The 23,893-nt window shown below is 33.7% G+C and overlaps 2 protein-coding genes across 6 annotated transcripts in view; both read right to left on the bottom strand.

Annotated features, from left to right (window-relative positions):
- LOC116350901 (nuclear protein localization protein 4 homolog) overlaps nt 1-2,756 on the bottom strand; it is a 31,438-nt gene extending 28,682 nt beyond the window's left edge. For 2 of the 4 annotated variants that reach the window (XM_031782887.1, XM_031782888.1), the window contains exons 1-5: nt 2,455-2,756; nt 1,411-1,653; nt 993-1,343; nt 357-918; nt 124-284 (exon numbers count right to left, since the gene is read on the bottom strand). In XM_031782887.1, coding sequence (XP_031638747.1) covers nt 124-284; nt 357-918; nt 993-1,343; nt 1,411-1,653; nt 2,455-2,475 — 1,338 coding nt within the window. In that variant the 5' untranslated portion in view covers nt 2,476-2,756. Of the gene's footprint in view, nt 1-123; nt 285-356; nt 919-992; nt 1,344-1,410; nt 1,654-1,719; nt 1,851-2,454 lie in introns of those variants that run through there. The other 2 variants (XM_031782886.1, XM_031782885.1) reach the window with 2 other exon arrangements.
- A 373-nt stretch (nt 2,757-3,129) lies between these two features.
- On the bottom strand, nt 3,130-10,279 carry LOC116350627 (soluble guanylate cyclase 88E). Of its 2 annotated transcripts, none has more exons than XM_031782475.1 (19): nt 10,161-10,279; nt 9,150-9,385; nt 9,005-9,088; nt 8,634-8,915; nt 8,320-8,525; nt 8,053-8,176; nt 7,822-7,954; nt 7,623-7,709; nt 7,497-7,549; nt 7,218-7,409; nt 6,992-7,080; nt 6,869-6,926; nt 6,754-6,780; nt 6,642-6,686; nt 6,516-6,534; nt 6,352-6,453; nt 5,403-6,285; nt 5,067-5,309; nt 3,130-4,988 (listed from the first exon to the last, which is right to left on the bottom strand). In XM_031782475.1, exons 2-19 carry the CDS (start codon nt 9,231-9,233, stop codon nt 4,844-4,846), a joined length of 2,856 nt encoding a protein of 951 aa, XP_031638335.1. In that variant the 5' UTR covers nt 9,234-9,385; nt 10,161-10,279; the 3' UTR covers nt 3,130-4,843. The 2 variants fall into 2 exon arrangements, with proteins under 2 accessions (XP_031638335.1, XP_031638336.1); XM_031782476.1 differs by having other exon boundaries at nt 5,067-5,258.
- Nucleotides 10,280-23,893: the final 13,614 nt, after the last annotated feature.

Here is a 23,893-nt window from a genome sequence, read left to right as displayed (position 1 = left end):
CAATAAATGAAGCAAAAAAAAACTTGATGGTGTTTTACTTGTAATTTCTAGTCGAATCTTGGGATGTATGCACGTGATGAATAAAACTAGGTGAGTAATGCTAAAGTGAAAAATTTGACTCACCTTATAATAAACATCGGGAACGTATTGTTTATCGCTCGATTCACGTATGTAACCCAATTCGGGTGCGTCTTTTGTTGGAACTAAACAATTATCGCGAACCAATGCCATGCATTGACCAGACACTGCATAACCTTCCATATGAACCTGCTTCGATGAATCTCCTGAATCGCACAAAAAAAAAAATATTTATTTTATATCCAACTCGACCGTCATATAAATACGAATCAACTAACCTGTTACACACACGGTAACGAATTTTGAGCCAAATGAACCATTTGAGGAATATTTACATACGTTCGGATGTTGATTTTGTAATTGCCCTGCCATTATACACTCTTGAGCAGTTAGAAAATGTGTCTCAATACCCCGGATATGTTTGACAGTCCCCAGAGCAGCATTATCGCTGATCAAATCGGTGAAAATCCAACCGACTTTGCGAAGTCCCAGCTTTGTTGCCAGTTCGTCAATCTCTTCGGCTCGTTCGTCCGGCAATAGTTTAATTGAGTTCCGTGTACTGTCTTGTGGTGGCTCATAAATAGCAGCAACACGAGCACGAATGCCAAGCGGAACGTCATTGTTTACTTCATAGCTACCGTAAAGAAAGCCCATACGTTGATGTCCAGTTGTTCGCCAATAGTTCAGAAAACGTTCAACCAGCGCAGTATTCTCAAACATAACATTATCCACGTGCCGATAGATTTGGCGATTCAACGTTATAGCCGATGGTTGGCATTTTGAACAAATACCCTTCGGCCATGGCGGATGATCACGGCAACCACTTTTGATGCTACACACCTATTACATTTTCACATAAATTCATTTTAGTATATTAGTTATTATAGATAAATGCTGATTATTTGGCAACTTACCAAATCTTCAAGCGCCACGAATTTACCACGATCGACGCCCGACGTCAATTTTCGAATATACGAATGAAAAGACAAATGTTTTATTTTTTGCTCCTTTAGAAACTCTTCATCCCATGGTTCTAGCGGTGAGCAATGAACACAACATCCATTTGAATTGTGACGACACAGTTTTGGATCACGTTTGCGTTGCAAACGGCCATCAGTTTTTGCCAATATTGTATCAACTTCATCTTCTTGCACTTCGGTTTTGCTTGGCGGCGTCGATTTAGATGGTTTGAATGAAGACGCAAACGATGAAATTGAACTGCTTGAGCTGCTTGTGCTGGGCTGTGGCCCAAATGCCTCCACCACCTTTTTGTACAAATGACACAGAAAATTAACACAAATCTTCAATCTGAAAATAAACATATCCACTTACCGATGATGTACCAGCCTCGATAGTTTTTATGTAAACCATATCGCCATGCTTAAGTTTGTAATCATCAAGGGTCTGTGATCGGCTCGATGCGAGTTCATTTTTATAATTTCGTTCGCCATACACGGCAAAATTATAAGAATCCATATCAAATGCGTCACGAATTGAATCGTACAGCTCTCGAATCGTTGCAGATGGAAGGATTTCAATACGTTTCGTTCCTTCCGAGCTTTGAACGCGAAGTATCTGCGTAGTAAACAAATAAAATCAGAAAAAATCAAATAATATCGAAAATTGTATTCAGACAAAAACCCATTGTTTGAAGTAAACCCAAAAACGATGCCGGCAAAATGAATACAATAGATTTGGCGGCTTATGGAAAAGTGCGTCCAATTTCAATATTGACATTTTGTTGATGGTATTATATTAGAACTGAATCTATTGTCAACAAATGATTGGTGACCAGTTGCATGAATGATCGCAAAGCAACTGAAAATCAATTTGCACCAAATTACAGGCCATCGATTTTGAGTTCGGCTACTGACGGAGTAACTGATTTGACGCGTCAATTTTTACAATAAGATGCGCAATACATTTCTAGCATTTGAAAATAAAATATGAATGAATCGCTGATTTTGAAAACATAATAGACAATAGGAAGTATATATGTGATGAGATGCACTCAAAAACATTTAGGGTTATGTTTACATAACAAAACTATCCAATACGAAGCAATAAACGAACAATATTTCGTTTGTTTCTTCTTGAAACACAAAACGATATAAATAAATCACGAGCATTTCACAGCTTCATGCAAACATTTATCAAAATTGTATCAGTTGCATTGGATTATTCGGCGAAAGATCTTCGACATTCAATCAAATCAAGAACAATGACAAATCAAAAAATGTATCGCACACACAAAGAAACGATCGACGCTAAACAATCTCCTCGCAATATTCGTTTGTAATGGGCATTTTGTCAATTTTGCAGGTTCTTTGGGAATTATTGCGTATTCAAAACTATTTTCACAATAAATTTACTCACGATTTGTTTATTTTTAGACATTTTTAAGTAATAATTGGGAAGAAAAACACTGCAAAAGCGGCTTTCAATTCACACACAATTCCAATTCCGTGCACTTTGATTTCAGAAAATCATTTATCGTAGACACCTTAGTGACGAAACATTTGTTTTCAACGTTTCGCTGTGGAAACTTTGGTTTGATCACCAGTTATTCAGACGCACAAGTCTAATCGTCTAATGTAATTTCGTTTTCTTTTTAAGCTGAACTTTTTGGAAATTTACTTGCATTTGATTGGTATACGCGTTCCGTACATGTATATGTCACATCATTACGGCAAACAAAAGTCAAACAAGTTGTCATCACACAGCAATGCGGTGAGTTGCGGTGAGTTGCGTTGGTGTGGTGAATACAAATGGCGGCCGCAAGAGATTTGAATTTGTGGTGAATTTATGCTCGGTTCATACGTTCGATGGTGATTTGATGTATTTTTTGAATTGAAACGAGATGGTTTTCATTTATCATTTTCGATTTAAAAGAAATTACGGAATTTACTTACATATTTTAATAAAATATACAAGCACCAAGTTTGTCCCACAACTTACCATTAACTCTTCAATACAAGACATAAACAATGAAAAAACAGACTCATTAAGTCAATGAAAACACATAATTAATATTTTTTATTACTCGATTCGTGCCTAACATTTCAATTAATTTTGAAATACAATTTCGGCTTCATTTCTCCAAAAGAATGTCAATTTTTGTTGAAATTTATTGGTACTAAATTATTGGTGCCATTTTTTACTACCAGTTTAGTCACCTAAAATACGTTCACGAGTGGCATTTGCATTAACTGTTTGTATTTGTTAGAAAAATATCGCGCCTCCTGTTTTGTATTTTAGAAAGAAAATACTAATTGGGTGCAACAAAAATACGTTAAAATTAACGCAAAATAAATATATTCATATACTACTATTCTTTGAATTACTATTTGAATTCAACGTATTATTAATTTAGTTAAAATTGAATTGTTTTAAACTAATTAGACTTAAAAAAAAAATTATAAATTTAGTGAGCAAATGTGTATGCATTTTCGTGTTGCACTATCTACCTTATTGAGCCACCTTTAAAAATATAATTTTATAAAAAATGTACCCAGATGGAAATGATTCTGTGACCAGCTTTGCTTACAGTAGGCCAAAACTAAATTTTAGTCATTTTCGCACGTTTCAATTGCGATCACGAAGTGTCAGTTTCAAAACTAAATTCTTTTCCAAAAGCTGAAATTGAAAAAAACGAGAATATCTAAAGCAGCATTCAATTCTTTCCTTCAATGATATAGTCAGTTCGATGGAAACGTTTCTCCTACATTTCGAGGCGGAACTTATACATTTTCTATTCGATGTGTGCAGTACATCAATAGCAATAATCTAAAATAGCATTTTTTTATTGCAACAACAGTTAACATCGATTTAAAAACTTGGTTTTCTCGCTATAAACTAATTGGTTTCTTTTTGTTAGAATATTCAAAATCAACAAAGTGATTTTCAATTAAAGCTTTGCTTTGTACACAAACGTTACATATTTTTTAAATTTTTGTTTTATTCTTGTCGTTTTGAAAATTGATTGCACTTTTGAAAATCATATTTTCATTCTATCTATTGGTATATCCATATCACTCACAAACCATGTTGATTTCAACTTTGAATTTTAATTGATACTTGCACTTAATTGAATTATGAATATCTTTGATTGGTTTGTCGTAATTCAACTACAAATTTGTGTATATGTAATAATATGATAAATACAATAAAATTGTTTCACACAATTTCAAAACTATGTTGAAGTAGATATTAAGTTACTGCGTTTTGACGCACAGTTTATTGTCCATTGTATCCTGAATGGCATTTTGTTTGTTCTTTTGTTGGATTTTCTTATGCTAATTTAAGTGTAACATTTTAAGATGTTCGTTTCAATGATGTTGAAGCAAACGTTTTTCTTGCTAAAAAAAAAATTACTTTTTCTTTGTCTGAATAAATATGCATTACAGCCCGTAACAATGCCAATTCGTATTGATAATGACTCAAAATGACAAACAAATTCAATGCGACTCAAATCAATTGGGAAATGAGAGAGAAAAAAAAAACTTTTCCGTTATCTCATACGCTTCCGGTAGAAATCTTATTTATTTCTCTGTTGTGGTTTGTATTTTAAATAGGCCAAACGAAATCCCTATAATCATGAAAATGTTCGACTGATTTTGCAACTGTCAAAGGAGATGCAAATTATGCTTACAAAACAAATGAATTTGCATATTAAAATGAGCGAATGGATGATGATGTTGATGATTTTCTATACATGTGCGGGGCGGTGCGGAGTATTCCTCGGAGTCAATCCTCCTAATCATGTTTATATGATGATACATGCGTGCGGATGAACGCGATGTCTGCCATTCTGGTGTCCCGGACAACACTGATGTGACTTATTGTTTGCGAAACTTTGGCTATTTGACATTTTGCTGCTGCTGGCCGAGTCGGCGCTTTTTTGTGAACTCCTAAAAAAAACACAATACCATTCGTGTCATAAATTTATTTATTGACATTGAAATTTATAAAAAAAAAATTCTATTTACTTATTCGTTAGACAAATGTGTCCGTCTGATTTGGAGCTAGACACCGAGTTTGATGAAGGTTGATGGTGCGTTCCAAAGTATGGGCACATACCACCAGATATGTCATTCACTAAAATATCGTCCATCATTTTATCCATTTCCTCGAATGCTCGCAGATTTTTTGAATTCATCGGACATTTTCGACTGATTTGACTAGAATTGATTGACTCGGTTAAATTATTTATATCCAATTTTTGAGTGTCTCTGTAAATTTTCCACAAATATAGAAATATTTTACTCATGAGTGCACGTACACAACGAAATCAAATTATGATATGAATTTTAATTGGTACTTACTTATTTAGGGATTCTTTTGAGCGTTGATTGACAACGGCCAATACCTGATTCGATTGTTTGGTCAAGTTGTGCATAATCGGCGGTACCATTGATGACGACGATGGCCGACTATAATCAACTAACTCTCTTTCGCTCAGACGCATTTGTCGCAATGAATTTGTTGGACTTTTCATTTGGGCTGGTGCTGTTGACGGTGGCGGTGGTAACGATGGTTTACCCGAACTTGAACTCATCGCACGTGGAATGCGTCTTGGACTGAATGCTGGCGTTGACAGGCTTGATTGTAAATTACAGGCCGATTCAACTTTTCGATTATTTGTTAAATCTTCGAAAAACTCTTCGGTATCATTGATTAATGATCCGAATAATTCGCTTGGGCTATTCATAAATACGTGGCCAGTTGAGTTTGATCGACTATCACGGCCACGCGGTGCACTGTAAAGTGTCTTTACTGGTGAACTTGACATGCTATGCATAGCAACGTCTTCAAACATAACGGGTGAATAAATGCGTCGATCGTCCGTTGGCGGAGGACTCACCGGATTTCTTGGTGCGTAACCAAATACGGAATTACTTCGACGTCGATCACGTATTGAATCACGACGTAATGTAGTCATAACAGCCGACGATTGCATTGGAGTATTGGTCTGTGGTATAATGTGTCCCAATTTTTGGCGATTTTCCCTCTCTTCTAACCAATAAGTTTTCATAACACCTTTTCCTTTTACCTCAATTTCACCACGTTCTTTTACCCGATAATTTGGGCCGAGTAAATCTCGGGTCGATTGTGATATGTGCACTTTCATTGCGGCAGATGTGGATTCCATTCGGGATGCCGTATTCACCGAATCACCAAACAGACAATATCGAGGCATTTTAAGACCTAATTTATGAATTAAAATTAAATTTTATTCGATAATTACGCACAATTAATAATTAAATAGCATACCAACAATTCCAGCGACTACAGCTCCTGAATGCACACCCACTCGAATTCGTAAATGTGTTCCCGAACTTGGATCTTGCAGATCAGTGATTGCTTCCACCATATCTAAGATAATAAAGGGATACAATGACAGAACGGTGACTTTGGTGCTGTCATAGTGTACTTACCTAAGGCCATATCGCAGACCTGAATGCATGAAAAAAGAATTAATTTAGTAATTCAAAATATTGCCTTAGAAAAGTGTAAGAAATCATGTGCAGTGGTATTAAATTGATGAATTGATTTGTACAGACCTTTTCAGCATGATTGAAATCCTTTTCGGGTGCCCCGGACACAACCTTTAAAAACGAATGTTTGCAATGAGAAACCATGCACATTTTATTAACAAGATTTTATTAATTTTACCATGTAAGCATCTCCTATAGTCTCCACCTATTAGAGAATTATAAAAGAACAACCATTTCAATGTTAAATGTGATTGGATTAACTATGAATAACAGAAACAGCAACTCATACTCACCTTATACACATTATTGCGTTCCGTAAGCGTGTCAAATATGCTGTACATTCCATTTAACCTGTTATTAAGTATAGAGATCAGAATTAAAATACAAAATTAAATAAAATATTGAAAAAAACCGACATTGATACCACTTCCATTGGGGTGATTCGACTACAAATTTCCGTAAAAGTGACAACGTCGCTAAATAAAATCGATACGCTATCGAACATCTGGAAAATAAGAAATTAAAATTCATTAAAATTGATTTTGAAAACGTGTTGTCCATTTTGAATAAATAATAATATCAAAAAGCTATGCTGTGCGATTTCATTCGAGTGAATTCTCGTTCGAAAATTATAATATCTACCTCACAGGTGTCAATGGGATTTTCTCCACGCCGTAAACGATCCGCCACTTGTTTCGGTATCATTTGATATAATAATTCATCTGTCCGTCGCATTTCTTCATCTAATTTACGCATTGATTCCTCCAATTTTTTTGATTTCTGTTGTTCTTGGTCCAAAGCCAATTTCAGTTCAACTGATTGTTGTGTACCTGCCTATTAGAGAGTTAAAAGAACAACAATTCCAATGTTAAATATGATTGGATTAAGAATGAATGAACAGCAACAGCAACGCATACTCACCAGCATCAAATCACGACTGAAATCGTGCATCGATAAATCATTTATGTATAGCCCTGTTTTATTTTATAAAAAATGAATATAAATAAATGGTTCAAAAACCTTTTCAATCAAGTGTTATATCTCTACCTGTACTTATTAGTGACGTAATGTCTGAATTAACGGGGGTGCCTAGAAACATAATCATTCTCCAATTTTCCATGTAAATCATTTGACCTGAAAATGAAATAATGAACTTAGCGGAAATTCGTTTTTATTTTCTCTCAGTTCCATCTTCTATGCGATGTGCACAAAAAATATTCATTTTTCTACTTAAATGTGTTAATACCTTTCAAACGTAGGTTTCGATGTTCATCTCCTTCGATGTCGCCACCCAAAATATCCTTATTATGTGTTTCCAAGCGATCTGGCACCGGTTCTACCGTGACCAATTCGAATATATTATTGGTTCGATTCAAAATCTGCATGTACACGTGCAAATTGGATCAATTGTAGCGAGAGAAAAAAGCAATTTAAGTTAATCGTTCGATCTGTTTTGGAATGCTAACACTTCGCTTACCGTTTGGAATTTGAATGCTATCAGCGGCCGCACCAAGTCAAAACACGATGTAATTTTTTTCCCAACCAACTCCGGTAGAATTACTAGCAAAGAGTTTCCAATACTTCTTACAACCATATCCGATCTATATATATTCCAATGGGGAGCAAAAATCAACACAAATAAAAAAAACAAGTTGAAGAGAATGAGATTATTTTTCTTTTTTTACAGACTCACTCAATTATAGAGTTTGCAATGAAAAATAAAACCGATAAATGTATTGCTCACCCGAACACAACACAAAATGGAAATATTTCGAAAAGAACTGATGCACTAATTGGCAAGTGTTTTTCCTCGCGAGTCATTGCTAGCGATGCTAAGGTGAATGCACGATTATCAAAGGTCAATTGAAATGTAACGTGCACTGTATCGAACAGGATTTCTTCTCGTATTAATTCGATATGCATTTCTTTGTGATAAAAGTGTCGGGCCACCTAGAATTGAATGGTAGTTTTCTCGTAACTCAGACAATAGCATTGTTTATATTCATAATCGGTTTTTGCCATCAGCATGGTTGAAAAAAATGGCGTACAAATGCTTACCTCACGTATTTGACCCATTGTATAGTAGACAAAACCGCGACGTTTTGAGCGGTAATGCAATGTGAGTCCCTGTTTTGTTTCGTTTTCACATATAAAGCTTGGTGCTTTCATGCGAGGATAGGAAAATTTCAAATATTCATGCAAATTATCCAAACCATTTAAAAAATCACGCATATGACGACCCAACACAGACAGAACACGGTCATAACCATATTGACCGACGAAACTAACGAAACACACTCCCATTTGATCCATGAACTCCTTTTCTGGTACATTCAAAATCTAATTTTTCGATAAACAGAATGATGAAAAGAAATATGATTAAAATCAAATATCCAAGCATGAACAATGCCAATGGTGATTGCACTCACTTGTTGCGCTTTTTTCGCCAATTTATTGAGTAAATTTTCCGGATAAACTTGATGTACGCTGAATGACGGTGCATCGATGCCGGCCTGTTGAAAATTCAAAACTCTAGACATACTTGATTGGTTTAAATAAAATAAAACTACTCACACTACGACGAATTTCATCCCATTTATCTTCTCCATAATTGATTTTGATGTACTCGGCCAAATTTTCCAGCAGCAAACCGTACATTATTTGATATTAATCGACGTTAAAAGAAAATTATTGATTTGCCAATGATTTTTATGCTTGTACGTCCAATTTTCAAGCGATTTTTTTTATACTTTTTTTCGTATCCAATGTTAATGTTTATCGTTGACAAAAAATCATGGTACAATCAATGGCTAGACGATAAAGATACAAACATTTTTGAATTAATATGGTTTGCACTACTTCACTACTTTTTTTTTTTAAATATGAACTTGAATAATAAAGCGATGCTAAAAATAATTTGAATGTAATCGCTTGCAATGCTAATCACACATATATATCTTGCGCATATCAAGAGCACGTTACGTTGGATGATGATGATGCATGAACATAAATTGTATGGTAAATAACAAATCTGAAGAAATGTGTTGCGAACATTATTTTTCCATAAAAAAACTTAAAACGATACACAATCTCTAGCATTGACATTAGCTAAGCGGTTGTATGAGCATGAAGTTTTCAGCTCGGTTTTCGTACACTTTGACATTGTACCATAAACTGAAATGAAACACATTAGATGAGTTCAAGTATAACACGAAAAAAAAAATCGCACGCGCACAAAATGATCCAACAACTTTTTGTTTTAAGACGGTTATGCAGAAAATTCCATAAACACAAACCGAATAACAATGCGTAGTGAGTTGATCTAATGAGATTTTCGTGGCACGTGCTATGAGTTTTACACATTTTGTTGTTTTGAATTTGAAGTTTTATTCCATGCAACAACGTATATTTCACTGAACAGATATGACGATTTAGTCTTTGGATTCGGAAAATCTCCATGCGAAGAAATTGAAACTCAAGTAAAAACAAGAGAAAAAAGACATAAATACGCCAGCACGTACAACTGCATAAAAATTACGCGCTTCTTTTGTGATTCAACTTTTGCTGGAATTAAATTTCACTTACGTCACTCAAAAAAGAATTGCACTTGAAACCAGCCACATATTTTTCTTCTTTGGATTATCCTGTTGCATTTTTTTCCGTTATTTTTTTAAAGCCTCCATTGAAAACGAAAATCTGTACGTGATATCTGAAACGGATAAAAGTTTTTCCATCACTTTTTTTCACACGAATTTTTAGAAGAAAATGTTTTTAAGCACTTTATAAAAGATAGAATTTCTCACAAAAATCGTTAACTTTTTTTATAATTACAAGAAATTAAATTATATCTATGAAATGACAGTCGAATATTTTAAATAATTAAACTATGCGGATCAAAACTATGCAGAACGACTAATCGACTCGAAGAGAATGAAAATATGTCCAAACAGTTAAGTAAATATACGTTAGAAGAGATAACCGTTTCAATTCAGACTAAAGCTTATGTCTTGACCAAGATTTGTTGACTACTCAAATAATGCGAACCAGCCCACTACATTTGCGTGATTCTTTACGATTGACGAAAAGTTTTCGTGGTTGTAGTTGCCATTTAATTCATGTTATTCAGTCCTTTTTTTCCTTAACAAACAATTGAAGCGAATGAATAAAATTCATATGCGTACATATTTGAGTAGGAAGAGTGAGAGAGAAACTGATAAATGTGTGAGCATGTTTATTAATGGCGATGATTCTTTGTGAGCATCGCTTTGAACGTGGCACTTGATTATTATTCAAAAAGGATAGCGTCACACAACACCATACGCACACACACATAAAAAACTATCGGTCCATGACCAAAAGATGTGTTGTGTTGTGCCTCATGTGAAACAAACATATTCCAAAAAAGAAAAATGTGTATTGTAATAACAAGTGTCGTTGTCATTCTAGCTATCACAGTATACGGAAGCGGCTGAAATAACAAAGCATTGACGTATACAATAAAAAAAAAAAAACAAACAAATGTGTGAAGAGTTCAGCCGTATGTATGAATAATATCGTACGACTAATGAAGATCTTTTTGAATAAGGCATAAAATATACTAAAAAAGGTAATAAAACAAGCCAATTGTTCATAGGCTGTGGATTCGGCAGAGATGGCTCGTTCAAAAATAATAGTGACCATCAAAGATGTAATGTTATGGTTTTTTATATCTCGTTTGCTCAGTCGACGTAATCAGATTAATAAGGCTTGATAACATATGGACTACAATACAATACAGAGTGACGGCGATGAAGACGGCGCGAATACAATGAAATAAATCTTGCTAAAGTGATTTTTCGTACTCTGAACCGTGCCAAACCATAAAACAAAGGAGATAGGGGTCAGACACTACATCGAACTAGAATTTCGTTTTCATAATATGTTAAATGGTCGGTTGAGATGTTGAATGTTGTCTGCAATGGTTCCATGTGAGTTTTTTGTTTTTGTATAAAATTTCATTCATTTTAATATTCAATTCCGTCATTTTTATTCCAGCCCCCTTAAGGTAAAACCAAATTGAAATTTAGCATTCGCAGTTAAGACGATATACTCAGAGGACAAATATGTTTTGTCTTTGTGTAAACGATGCCATGACATATTGGGCTGAAGCGACATTTTTTGCCGTAGAATTCATTTTAACTGATATTTATTTGATTGCTGTCACATAATTTTACTTGAAAATTCAGTTGACAGTTGCATTCGGAGATTTTTGCTATTTTATTTAGATGCAACAAACTCTGGTTTATTTACTTGTCACATATTTGTCTCATCATTAATGTTTCGCTCACTACAAACAAAAGAGCAATTATACCAATCTGGGTTTGTTCGCTTTTATTATTATTTTCTGTATTGTGATGTGAGAGTGTTGTGAATGTGCGCCGGAATGCGCGCACAACGAACCAAACAAACGAACAATAAAGACATGAGCATTGCTCACCAGAGATACATTAGAGAGTTCATCACATCCATGTATTCATGTGAGTGATCTCTCTCACATCAGGTAAAATCCATTTTGAGACACATTTATTTTCGCTGTGTATCGCACAAAAAAAGACACAAATTGAACCAAAACATTCGCATTGCCGCATCGTCGAATTTAACGAAACACATTTGAATGTAGCGAGGGAGGGGAGCGCGTCCGTGTTTACAAATAAAACAAATTCAAATTTACAATATTTCTTCTTTTTTTCTCAACGTGGAATCATTGGATTTGTACGATTTTGTGGGATTGTGAACTCATGCATATTCATCGTTCAATACGAAGTTCATTGCTTCAAAGAATCTTCTAGGTAGTATATTTACATTTCTTTTGCATTGATTTAATGATGTTCATTCGAACTTAGTAGCAATTTAGATGTATAAAAACAAACACGTCATCTTTCAACAAATGAGCGCTTGATTATTTGCATGGCACTGTGTATATAAGGGACAAGTATTTCAAATGAACTTAATTCCAAAAATGCAATTCACCTGTTTCAGAGAAAATCCTGTTCCGGCTTAAGCAGATGCAAACACTGCAGCTGAATGGATTTGCCAAGTATAAGTGGGATTTAATGATTTTAGAAAGGAAATCAAATTAAACACACATATTAAACATGCAAATTGGTTGACCTAGTGCACGTTTATATTTCAAGAAATGCAAACCATTCATTCACCGATGAACGTGTATCTTAGGAGTTGGGGAGTCGGTTGCTAAGCGGAAAATTGCGTGTCAATTGAGATGCCACTGAACACATTGTACGTGATGTATGTTTTCGTAGGCAAAACCACTTCGTGTCATCTTCAATGGAATAATAAGTTTACTTGGTGTGCGATAAAAGCATGCACAGGACAAAGTTGTTTAACATGCCATACATTTTGCATTTCATTTGCTTCTTAATCTTTCTTCTATTCTTCATTTAAATTGAACATTTCTTTTCAAACAAAAACCAGTAATTACTTTTCAACAAGAAATAAATATGAGGCATCTTAAACGACGACAGAAGTGACTCAATTCCATACACACTGAGCAACACATATTTTCATTTTATTTCCGTTCAACTTCTTTCTATAATATTAAATTTTATATTCAGCGAATTCTCTTACTATTTCAAAAAAAGGTCGGTATTGTACTTCGGTTCCTAGCAAAACTTTAATGAATTTTTAAGACGCATTTGAGATGACTTATATTTCGATGAATTTTTTAAAATGTTCAATCAATTTATTTCCATCCACTTTCAGAAATTCAATTTATAACTCAATTGAAAATGTGTTCCGAGTAAAACTGGAGCTGGATACACGTTCACATGCTCAGGTTCGAGCGAACATCGCATACATTTCCACGTTCAATCTCAGCTGAAGCGTTTTTAGTGAATGTTGGTTTGATGTGATCCAATATGATAAAATATAATAAAAACCAATTACCAATATGCAGAAATTTAGCAAATTAGTTGAAATTGAATTGTTTGAGGTGATTTCGATTAAAAATGAAAATTGCATTTCCGACATCAATCGCATGAGTATGTAATACCATATTGAATGGTCAATATCAATTCATTTGTCACATACTATAATTAATTGCGGGTCTATTGATTCGGCTTAAACATCACGCATGCATAGCCAATAGGCAATTACGTAACACACATATATGTCTGTTATAAATTCAACTTCAAGAATATAGTGTGCGGTTCAGATGTTGGCAATGACAATGGAATTTATGTTGATTACTTGAGGGTTTAAATTGCTCATTTACAATAAATGTCCCTTTTGTTTCGATGCAAACCCACGCTCATTCATTTGGTTCAATATGAACCGAAAACGTGCTATAAATTTAAAATAGGTGCATTTGACTCGACATGTGTGAATGCTATTGTTTTTGACTGGTTTTTGTATTGGTTTGAACGATCACGTGCCCATAAACGGTAAATATTGAGTATCGGAATCCGTAGCACAATCCATCATATGTAAGCATCGAATGTTCAGTTTCTATGTGGAAAACTTGAACTATTTAGCTTAGAAACATGTAAATATCGCTTTTGTACGTGCATTTCACTATTTGACAATGAACTTATGATGAGATAATTGTGAGATGTTACACGTACAACACCCCATACGTCAGAACTGGCTCGACAATATCCACACATTTCAAGAGTGAACACAAATTGTATTCATACCGTGTGGTGGAAGCTTGGAAATGAATATCAACATTCGCATTGTTAACGACATTATATCGTTCATTTGTTGCGTTGTATACACGAAACAAAGCATATTTGAGGAAATGACGCTACGCGTTGATGGAAAAGCTATTTGTATACCCATTTAAATAGACTGGAAAGCAGTCGGAAATAACACATTGTTCCCTCACACACACCCAGTAATTTTCGCACGATTTTCAGTCCATTAAATCAATTTATAGCAAACAGAGGAATCTTTTATATAGAACACCAGCGTAGAACTGTGTGTACATCACTGGTGTGAATGAAGCTAAGAGGTAATAGAATGTTTACAATTTACAATGAAACCATACCAATAACGCGTACACCAATTAAAATGAACAAGTTGACCTATATCTGGCAGATTTCAGTAGCTCGTTTCTTGTAAATGCTACTTGTATTAAGCACACAATTGTCGCATCAAGTAGATGAAATTAAATGCATACACATTGATATCCTTTCGTAACTGTTTGCAGATGTAATCCGATCCCGAAAATTGAAAAAGTGTTGCATTGCATTATCTTGATTGTGTGGCTGCTTCGATATCCTGGTGTGTTTATCCGTACCTCATTAAATCGCTCCATATTGAAATATTTGCGAATTTAAATGATGCAACAAATTTTAATACTGCGAACATAATGTCACACTGCTGATAATTTATATCGCATTTGCTAATAAATTCAAGCCATTGCACACGTGCAAGGAACTTTGGAACGCCAACGAGAGAGCGAGAGAGCGAAAAAGAGAAAAATTACGAGAATATAACATTCTATTGTAAAATTAATGGTGTAGCATATGTCGTTTAAACGCAATTTGCTAGTTTTCGCTCAACGATAGACCGGAGCTAGCAGCCCGTCCTGAAAGCATGAACACATCAATAATATGGTCGATGCTTATTCTTCTCTCTACTTTATGACACAATAAATTGAATCGATTTAACGACATAAAGAAGGCAATCTTAGTCTCTTGCAATATTCGAAGACGTTTAAAAATCTATGTATGTGTGCATTTGTGGATCAAACTTTTTGTTTGGCTCTTTTTTTCCCTTAGAATGGAATCACAATGAAAAATATATTGTGTAGAACGATAAATTTTTTTGCCATTTTTTTAATGAAGCAATATTCGTACTTTATTGAAAAGCCCTATAGATGAAAGCAGTTGCATACACACCACGACACCGACATTTTTGACGCCAATGGCAGTGTTTACCTTGAAAAATGTGGGGAAAATTCAACAAACAAAATTGGACACAGTTTTTTCATCAAAAGTTTGTGACCAAATTGGTTCAATATTGATTTTGAACGCACGGCGACTGATGGAAAATCACGATTCCCACGGGATTGACAGTTTTGCTGGCAAACAATGTACTTTCTGCAAAATACATTCTAATCGTCAAATGTTTTGTTTACGCTGTTGCCATACTAATCTCATCATCACATCTCTCTCTCTATTGCATGTGATATGATGCGTGTGGCACAAGCTTTACAATTTTTTGCCGCAATTTTGCTGTGCTCTGTCGAATGAATTTGACTGTATATCACATTTCGCATTTCATTGATTGGAATTCCTAGTTGTCAGCCAATCAATGACGCATTGCCTTTTATACGTTTTATTGATGCTATTTTTCATACATATATAATACCAGTATCACAGAATTCGAGCCTCAATAGCTAAAACCTTTCATGAGCATAAGATAATGTCATAGCAGTATTTGATCACGATTTTAAAAACACGTTGTTTTGTGCGACAGAGAATTTCATTGTCGTTAATGGTACGTGCTAATATAAAAGTATGTAAATAGGGTAGAAAAATGTTTCAAAATGCGAATCTATCTCAAATGTAGCAAAATATCTCACATTTTTATTACATGACTGGAGCGTAATTTCCCTTTGTCTGACGATGTCGCTTTTGCTTTAGGCGACTTTAGCTGAGCTTTTTTCTCTCACTCAATTTGAGCGAACATTTTTTTCTACGCTCTTTTACTTCACGATCTAACAGAAAAAAAATTGCAAAAAGGGAATGCACAAATAAATCCAATTATTGTGCTCGTAGTATTTCTCATTGATGCTATAAAAAAGTCACTGTTCCGGGTCAAAAATTGTTTCATTCTTTTTTTGTATGTTATTCCAACATCACGCTCAACTCAAAGCAAATACAAATTCAAAACATCAAAAAGTTTCAAATGCAACTCAAATCAACGTTCACTTTGACGATGCTTTGATGTTTGATAGAACTAGAGAATTCGTTCAAACTTTGTATGTAAAAAATATATAAATTCAACACACTGATTGGAATAGATTTCGCATTCCATTATATTGATTTGAAACTTGAATAAATTCATGGCCTTTAACGATGATCGAATTTTATTAGCTTTGAATAACATTTTAAAATTAAACTGCTGTAAAATCCATAAGTCTTTATCGAAAAATGTGTTTCGATGATTGAGCAAAATGTTTATTCGCACATCAAATTAGAAATGGAAAAGAGCATATATGTTTTCATGGTGATAATCTGAGCATCCAGCCGTGATTGATAGGAAATGATTGTAAGTCGGACTATTTAGTTGGCAACGCGATGCCAGAGATATCGTACATAAAAGAATGTAATTTTTCAATCAATATGCTCAAACACATATTCTTGGAGTATAAAGCTTTATTCGTCATGCACGTAACTAGGTCACGTGTATAGAAAACATACTTGGATTTATTAAATCAATTTTACAATCAACATAATTTGAATGTTCAAAATGTGATTTGATGGCGCTAATGTGTCAATTTTAAAGTATTTACTCAGTTTTTCGATCGTATGCCAATCATTTTCTTCTATCGGATAAAAGAGTATTGCGTCGATAATGGCCCATAAAAAGCAATTGGTAAATTCAATGGGAGAAAAGCTTTCGGAATTTTTTTTATACATATTTTAATTAGGGTTGCAATGTCGACTTTTTTGCCATGGCTTTAAAATGGTTTTTTTTTATTGAGAAGTAAAATGTTGGAATGAAAGCCGCGGAAAATACCAATAGAATAAAGAAAATGTAATAAAAGTGACATTTCTTTAAGTCTTTCATGATTCATGAAAACACTTGCCAAAAAATTGCTTCGTGAGCATTTTGCATTGGATCGTGACATGATAAAAGGAAAATCCTTCTATTTTAATGGTAAAATAAATAATGTTGAGATGTAACAAAATCGGAAATATATATACCCACCATATTTATTTTTGAACAAAAGGTTTGCGTGAATGCTCAAGGCTAAATAAGATGCATAGGTTAGTAGCTTGCCAACAGAGAAAGAAAAAAAAATAAGATACTTTGGATGACTTTCGGGTTTACATCACTCGAGCACGCGTTTCGGTCTTGAATTACCTTTGTTTTTATGTTTACGTTTGTGTGGTCAATAAACATTCGTTTTGACCGTACACATTCTTCCCCCCCCATAAGTGCGCACCCACTCAGAATGGCCAATAAAAATAAACACAACGGAAACCATCGTTTTCAGCGAAATACAATGCATTTCATACATATCTGTATTCATGAGCACAGATTTAAGCCCAAATCTCCTTTATTTTATTTCCTTTTCCCTCTTTTATACACATTGACTCTCCAACCGAATGTCATATTGTACACACTATAATGGCATACTGCTGAATTTTTTTTTACCCATACTATCTCACATTCAGAATTGAAAGGAATGCGAATTCTACATACAATTTATCAAAGTTTGTCCCAAAGAATTTCTAGAACAATACCGACCGCATTGTTTTGCACAAATTCAGTTAAAAGTTTTCATTCAAACTAAATAAAAAAAATGTATATGCCATCGCTTGGAATGAAAATAACAGAACAACAGAATGGATTTCAATGCACTGGAGAAATGCCATTTATGCTTGAAACTTTCGCAGGCTTTGGATCCGTTATCCGGAAATAATATGTCCAAGTTCTTTTGGGAAATCAAGCACAACACCAAGTTCAGTGTAATCATGATTCAATTATGAATGTTTTTATGATTTTTCCGTGAATTGAAAACAGGAATTTCATTACCCACTGCATCGGCACATCAGGCTTTTGTTGAATTTAGTTTTCAAATTCAAATAAAACACATTTTCGCCTGTCATAATATTTTTGATTTCCAAATAAAAGACATACATCAAGTTTTGTTCATGAATGTCTTAACAAAGAGTTCAAGGATTTTATGTGCGTCTCCTTTTAATCAAATTAAGCGAGGAAACGTAAATTTGACAACTCATGAACAATTCAACATTTGTTTTGTATAGTCATTTCCAAAAAGATCTGTGTTGTCAAACTAATACAATGAATTTCGGAACGCATTTCCATTCAAAAGTACACAAGGCTCCTTAGTTAAACGTGTCAATTTGGTTTGAATTTTGTTGAGGGTATGTTGTTTGTTCAAAATTTTGACGGTTCGCTGTAACAGATCTTATTGAAAACGACTATACATCCGTTTGTTTGTGTGTTCGAATAAAACGAAAATATTGAATGTTTCCTTTTTGTTCCGATATTATTTTGTTAACAAATTGAGCCTGCCAACTTCTTCATGCATTGCTACCGACGGTATTTATTTTTATTTCACACTTTGATTTTGCTACATCAGGCGCCAACCAAGAGTACCAATCACGTTCATTGATATTTTGATTGCATACGGGTGTTGCTTCAATCACGTTTCGAACATATGTCCAAAAGAAATGTTGAGCTTTGTGAAATGCAAGAAAGGCGAAAAAGGTTCATTTATTACAACATTTTAACCGGGAGCAGCATTTTATTCGAAAATATGTTTGCAGCAAAAATAAGTAGGAATTTTATTTATTATCACTATTTGACATTTGACACTTGATTTTCTTGTGGCATAAGACCTCTTCCACACTTTTGTGGCCTTCTCAAGAAATCAGAACTTCTATCGAACAAATCTTACGGGGTGATAAGATAAATTATTAGAAGAATACCATGTTTGCAGCATATTAAAGCGAGAAAAATAAGCATGAACGTGAAAAGGTAAAACAATGCTTGGAGATAAGAGACCCAATGGTTCATTCCATAGTGAAATCCAATACATACAGTTCAAGATGTTATAGCAAGTTCCTTTCGTGTGGCATCATTGATTTCCTCTAATTCCTTTTTTCTTGTCGTCAAGTGGATAAATTGATTACATTGTTTTACTAGTATTTTTGGATTGCGTCTTTGAATGTAATAAAATTGACAAGACACTAAACAAGACAGCAGCGTGAGACCGGATTCCGGCCGGCTGTATTGGTCTTGACAGGTGAAAATTTCTCACTAATGGGACAGACAATATGTAATACGGCTTCAAGAAAGGATTTGAGTAAATGTATGGTCATACAGAGAAGAATGTGAAGTATTTCGCACATGAGAGGATTCTTCTGTATGTAGAAATAGTACCAGCATCGTATTTTTTTCTTGTTGAACATTGTGGAAGTCTACATAATTCATATAGTAGTTGTATCATTACATGCTTACAACAGCAACATAAATTTCGTGCTTGTGGCTTAATTTTGCATCTTCATCGGAACTGGCTAAATATATTACACCCACCAAATCAGTCAGTATTGTGGAAAAAAACTTCGTATATGTATGTGGAGAAACCCAAAGCAATGCCGTCGGCCTTACACTTATCTAATTCATTTATTATTTATTAACCCATAAATTGTAACGTTCTCGTAGTGTGAACGGAAAAAGCCGCTTTTATTCGTTTTATCTCGAGAGCTCCATATAGCCCATAATCCAAATTAAAGGAATGTCAAATTTCGGAATTGTCGACTAAAGTACAAGAATTCTTGAAAAAGGCATTTTTTTGGCATTGTGATGTGTTTTTGAATAAATGTCTGCTATTTATTTTAATGCGAAATCGAACATTATTAAAATATATCAAAGTACCATTGCCCCAAAAACATTTTGTAGAAATTACAAGATGAATAACTCATTTTGTCTCTTGATCTCAGTGAACATTCACTGTGATTCACATTCAGGCCGGATTCAGGTTACATGAAAATTGTTCACATTGCTTTCTCCAGACATCGGATATTTTTCATTAAAAAAATTCAAATACGCAAAAACGACTTATCGATTCTACGATAATTATTTACTTATTTTCCGCGAGAATCCTCTTCAACTGAAACGGATCAAATCAATTTAAAATCAATCAAATAAATGAGAGAAAAGCTTCGCTTCTATTTGCTACGAATGAAAGATTGAAAAGCATATTAAATCAAATGGGACGACGGTCTTATATTAAAGGTGAATTTAGGAATGTATACAAAAATACAAAATGTATATAAAATGAAATTCTTTTCATCGGAACCCATTCATGTCAAAGTAATGAAAAATAACATAAAAAAGAACAATCTTCAAAATGTTTGAGTGCTTTGGAATCACGTTGAAATGAAAATACAAGAATGAATATATTTTGTCAATTTTCAATCAAACTCTCGCTGATTACATAAAACTAATTGTAATTTGGCGACCAACATTTGTGGAAATTGAATAAAAGATCATGAATTTTGTAACGATGCGTAAAAACAGCCAGAGAGCTTACAGAAAAATCCACGTTGGATGGTAGGGTCAACACGTAGTTTGCCCGCAAAGATAATGAATTGAATTCATTGAATTCAATTCATTCCGAACAAAAGTTTCGTTTGAAAAGGTTATTTCAAATTGCTAATGAAGTATAATTTTGAGTAATTAAAAAGGATCTTGGGAACGGCCACTGCATGAAAGAAAAATTGTTGATAAATTATGTTCGGTTTTAACTTTCAATAGTGTTTGCTCTTTCAATAAACATTTGTAGTCAAACTTACTTATGGAAGCTATTGTACGGTGTTGGGGTTATCTTTTTTATGCTTTGACGCTGCAAGCGGATGATAAGATTACTTATATAAATAGCACAACGGCGAATGCTTCTTCGAAGTAGTGTCGTAAATTGATTACTCTTTTCTTTCATCCGTTATTACCACAATGATCTGTTTATTGAAGACACTGGAGAAAACCCAAAGTATGTTTTTTATATAATTTTATGTATATATACAAACTTCATCACTAATTATTTCATTCAAGCTTCAAATAGATTAAGTTAACAAAGCGAAACCTAAAAATTCGATTCATCGTTGTTGTTGTTTTTTTCTTTTCATTTTTCAACAAGTACTTAACTAACTTAACATTCAATGAGTCTCAGTGCAGCGTGGTAATTGGTTTGTATATTTTATATTTTCTTTCTGGAATATTGCACTAGCCAAGAATTGAGCTTACAGTAGTATTTAACTGATGTACGCGTGAGTGAACATCGAAACTATAGCATAAATCTCAATACAGAATTATTTACTGATAGTATCGTGGTACAGCAATTAAGCTTGGTTATTTGATTTTTAGCTTTCGCTCTGAATTAAATTGAATGCCTTCAAGGCTTACAAGAGATTAGTGGTGTGGCCTCCAAGGCAAGATTTTTTACCTTCTGTTGAGCAGTTACACAAAAACACAACTGTGATTGAATCGCACAGCTGAAACGTTATTTTCGTGGTTGAAGTGAAAATAGTTTTTCCATCGAAATATCAAATGAAGAGATTAAATTCAAGATAAATTCGCACAGTCTTGAATCTAACTTGACATATGCTTAAAAACTTAACTACGAAACATCGCCGCTCAAGTTTCTTCTCTACGATGTGCACCCCTTCACTCAACAAACATTTCCATACACTATTAATTGTTTGATGTATATAGGCCAGGGTAGATAATGAGTTTTCTTCTGCAGTACATGCAACAAGTGGAATTTAGATTTATTTCGCAAGGAATCTATTTGTTTTCGTACGTCAAATTAATCAGAAAACATAGTCCGTCATTCTTGAGTGCTTTTATATCAATTTACCAAAGTCTTCATCGTAGATAGAATGGGACAGTAATGTGTCTGTGCAAAGACAATTTAACATTTGAATTGATTTCTTCACGTTGATGCTTGTAGAAAAGAAAACAGAAGTTGGCCAATAAATTATTCATTTACGAAGTGGTCGAACTTCGACAAAAGTCTTTTCAGACATTTTGATTTTAATATATATATGTTACGATTGGTCCGTTTATATCACAACATAAGTGCCGATATATTGAAACTGGTTTAGTCGATGAACTTGACATCATTTTGGTTGTTTTACTACGGTATTCTCATTCGAACAAAGTTTCCGATACAAATGACTTGATAAATTATGTTATTGCATTCTTTGAACAACATCTAATTGTCGTGTCGTGCCATCATTCAATCATTATATTGAAATTCTTCAAGTAATAGCATTTTTTTTTATTGTGGACTCAAATTAAATTAATTTGTTTGATTCGACAATTAATTTCATTCGTAAATGGTCATTGTTCCAAAAACTCGATTCTTCCTTGGATTCTCCCTTTTTACACCATCTTCATGAAATTGGCTATAAAAGAATTGATTAATAAAGGAATTCAATTACGCGGTAAGTGATAAGAGTTTTTGTTTTTGTAGATAGAGTTATGTTGCGTGCTTTTCAGGTTGTTCAATTTTGGGACTATTTATAAAGATCGTAAAAAGTATTACATGCAATTAGCCATTTTTCATTCACGTCACTTCGATCTATTTATTCATTTGACAATAACCATGGACTATTGGAACTACCGCTGACCCATATAAAATAAAATGAAAAAAACAACATCTTAATAAAATTATTCAGGTTATGCATGCGTTCGGTACGAAACAAATAATGCGGCTTCTGGCTATTTTCTCAGTTGTGGTATGAACTTTTCTCACTTATTTAGTTTAAATCCTATAAAATATTCCCAAAATTTCCTGTTATTGAAACTGAGATGGAGGAAATGTTAAAGTATATACGTGGTTATTTACATAATGTAACGAAACATTTCCAAAAAAATTAATTAAACATCAGAAGTTCGTTCACATTTTTATTTTCATATTTTACGATAATAATTAAAATTTAACTTTGTTCATGTAAGAACATAATAAGTATTTTACCATAAAATTCCTTTTAAATTGATGGTTATAATTAAAAAGCGTGTCTACATTTATTAAAATGTTTGCAATTTCATCCAATGCGTGAAATTCTATGTAAATTGGGAAATGAGACGTTTTTCATTGCGGAGTATGCGATTGCAAAAAAATTTACAGCCATTATTTTGTGTACTTTTATTAAATTTTAAAACAATTTTTTATTAATTATCGACATGATAAAAGGACTTTTTTCGACGAAAAATTTTCGTATATGTTGTACAAAATGCATTGTACCCCGAAATCAACTATAAATCTTTCGAATAACGTCAGCGTTGATTTACAGTGGAAGAATAGCACATTTGTTTGGGAATTTAGATGTTTGAGAAAAAAATATGTGCAGTTTTCGGTTACGAAGTTTTCAAAACTGAATTCATTGGAAATTATTTCGTGTACAAAATAGTTTCCCGCTCGTTGTTTGTTTCAGATAAAACTTCGGCACTCTCATTCGATTATTATTTGTATAGAATGTAAACATTTACACATTGTAAACGGAAATTCGAAAGAGAAAAGTATGTTATTGGAGCATTTATATGATTAATGA

This window comes from Contarinia nasturtii, unplaced genomic scaffold (genome assembly GCF_009176525.2).
Source record: "Contarinia nasturtii isolate CC-2019 unplaced genomic scaffold, AAFC_CNas_1.1 Cnas_scaffold_4311, whole genome shotgun sequence".
Classification (NCBI taxonomy): domain Eukaryota; kingdom Metazoa; phylum Arthropoda; class Insecta; order Diptera; family Cecidomyiidae; genus Contarinia; species Contarinia nasturtii.
The sequence above is the reverse complement of the archived record's forward strand: the minus strand, read 5'-3'. Positions and strand labels throughout refer to the sequence as shown.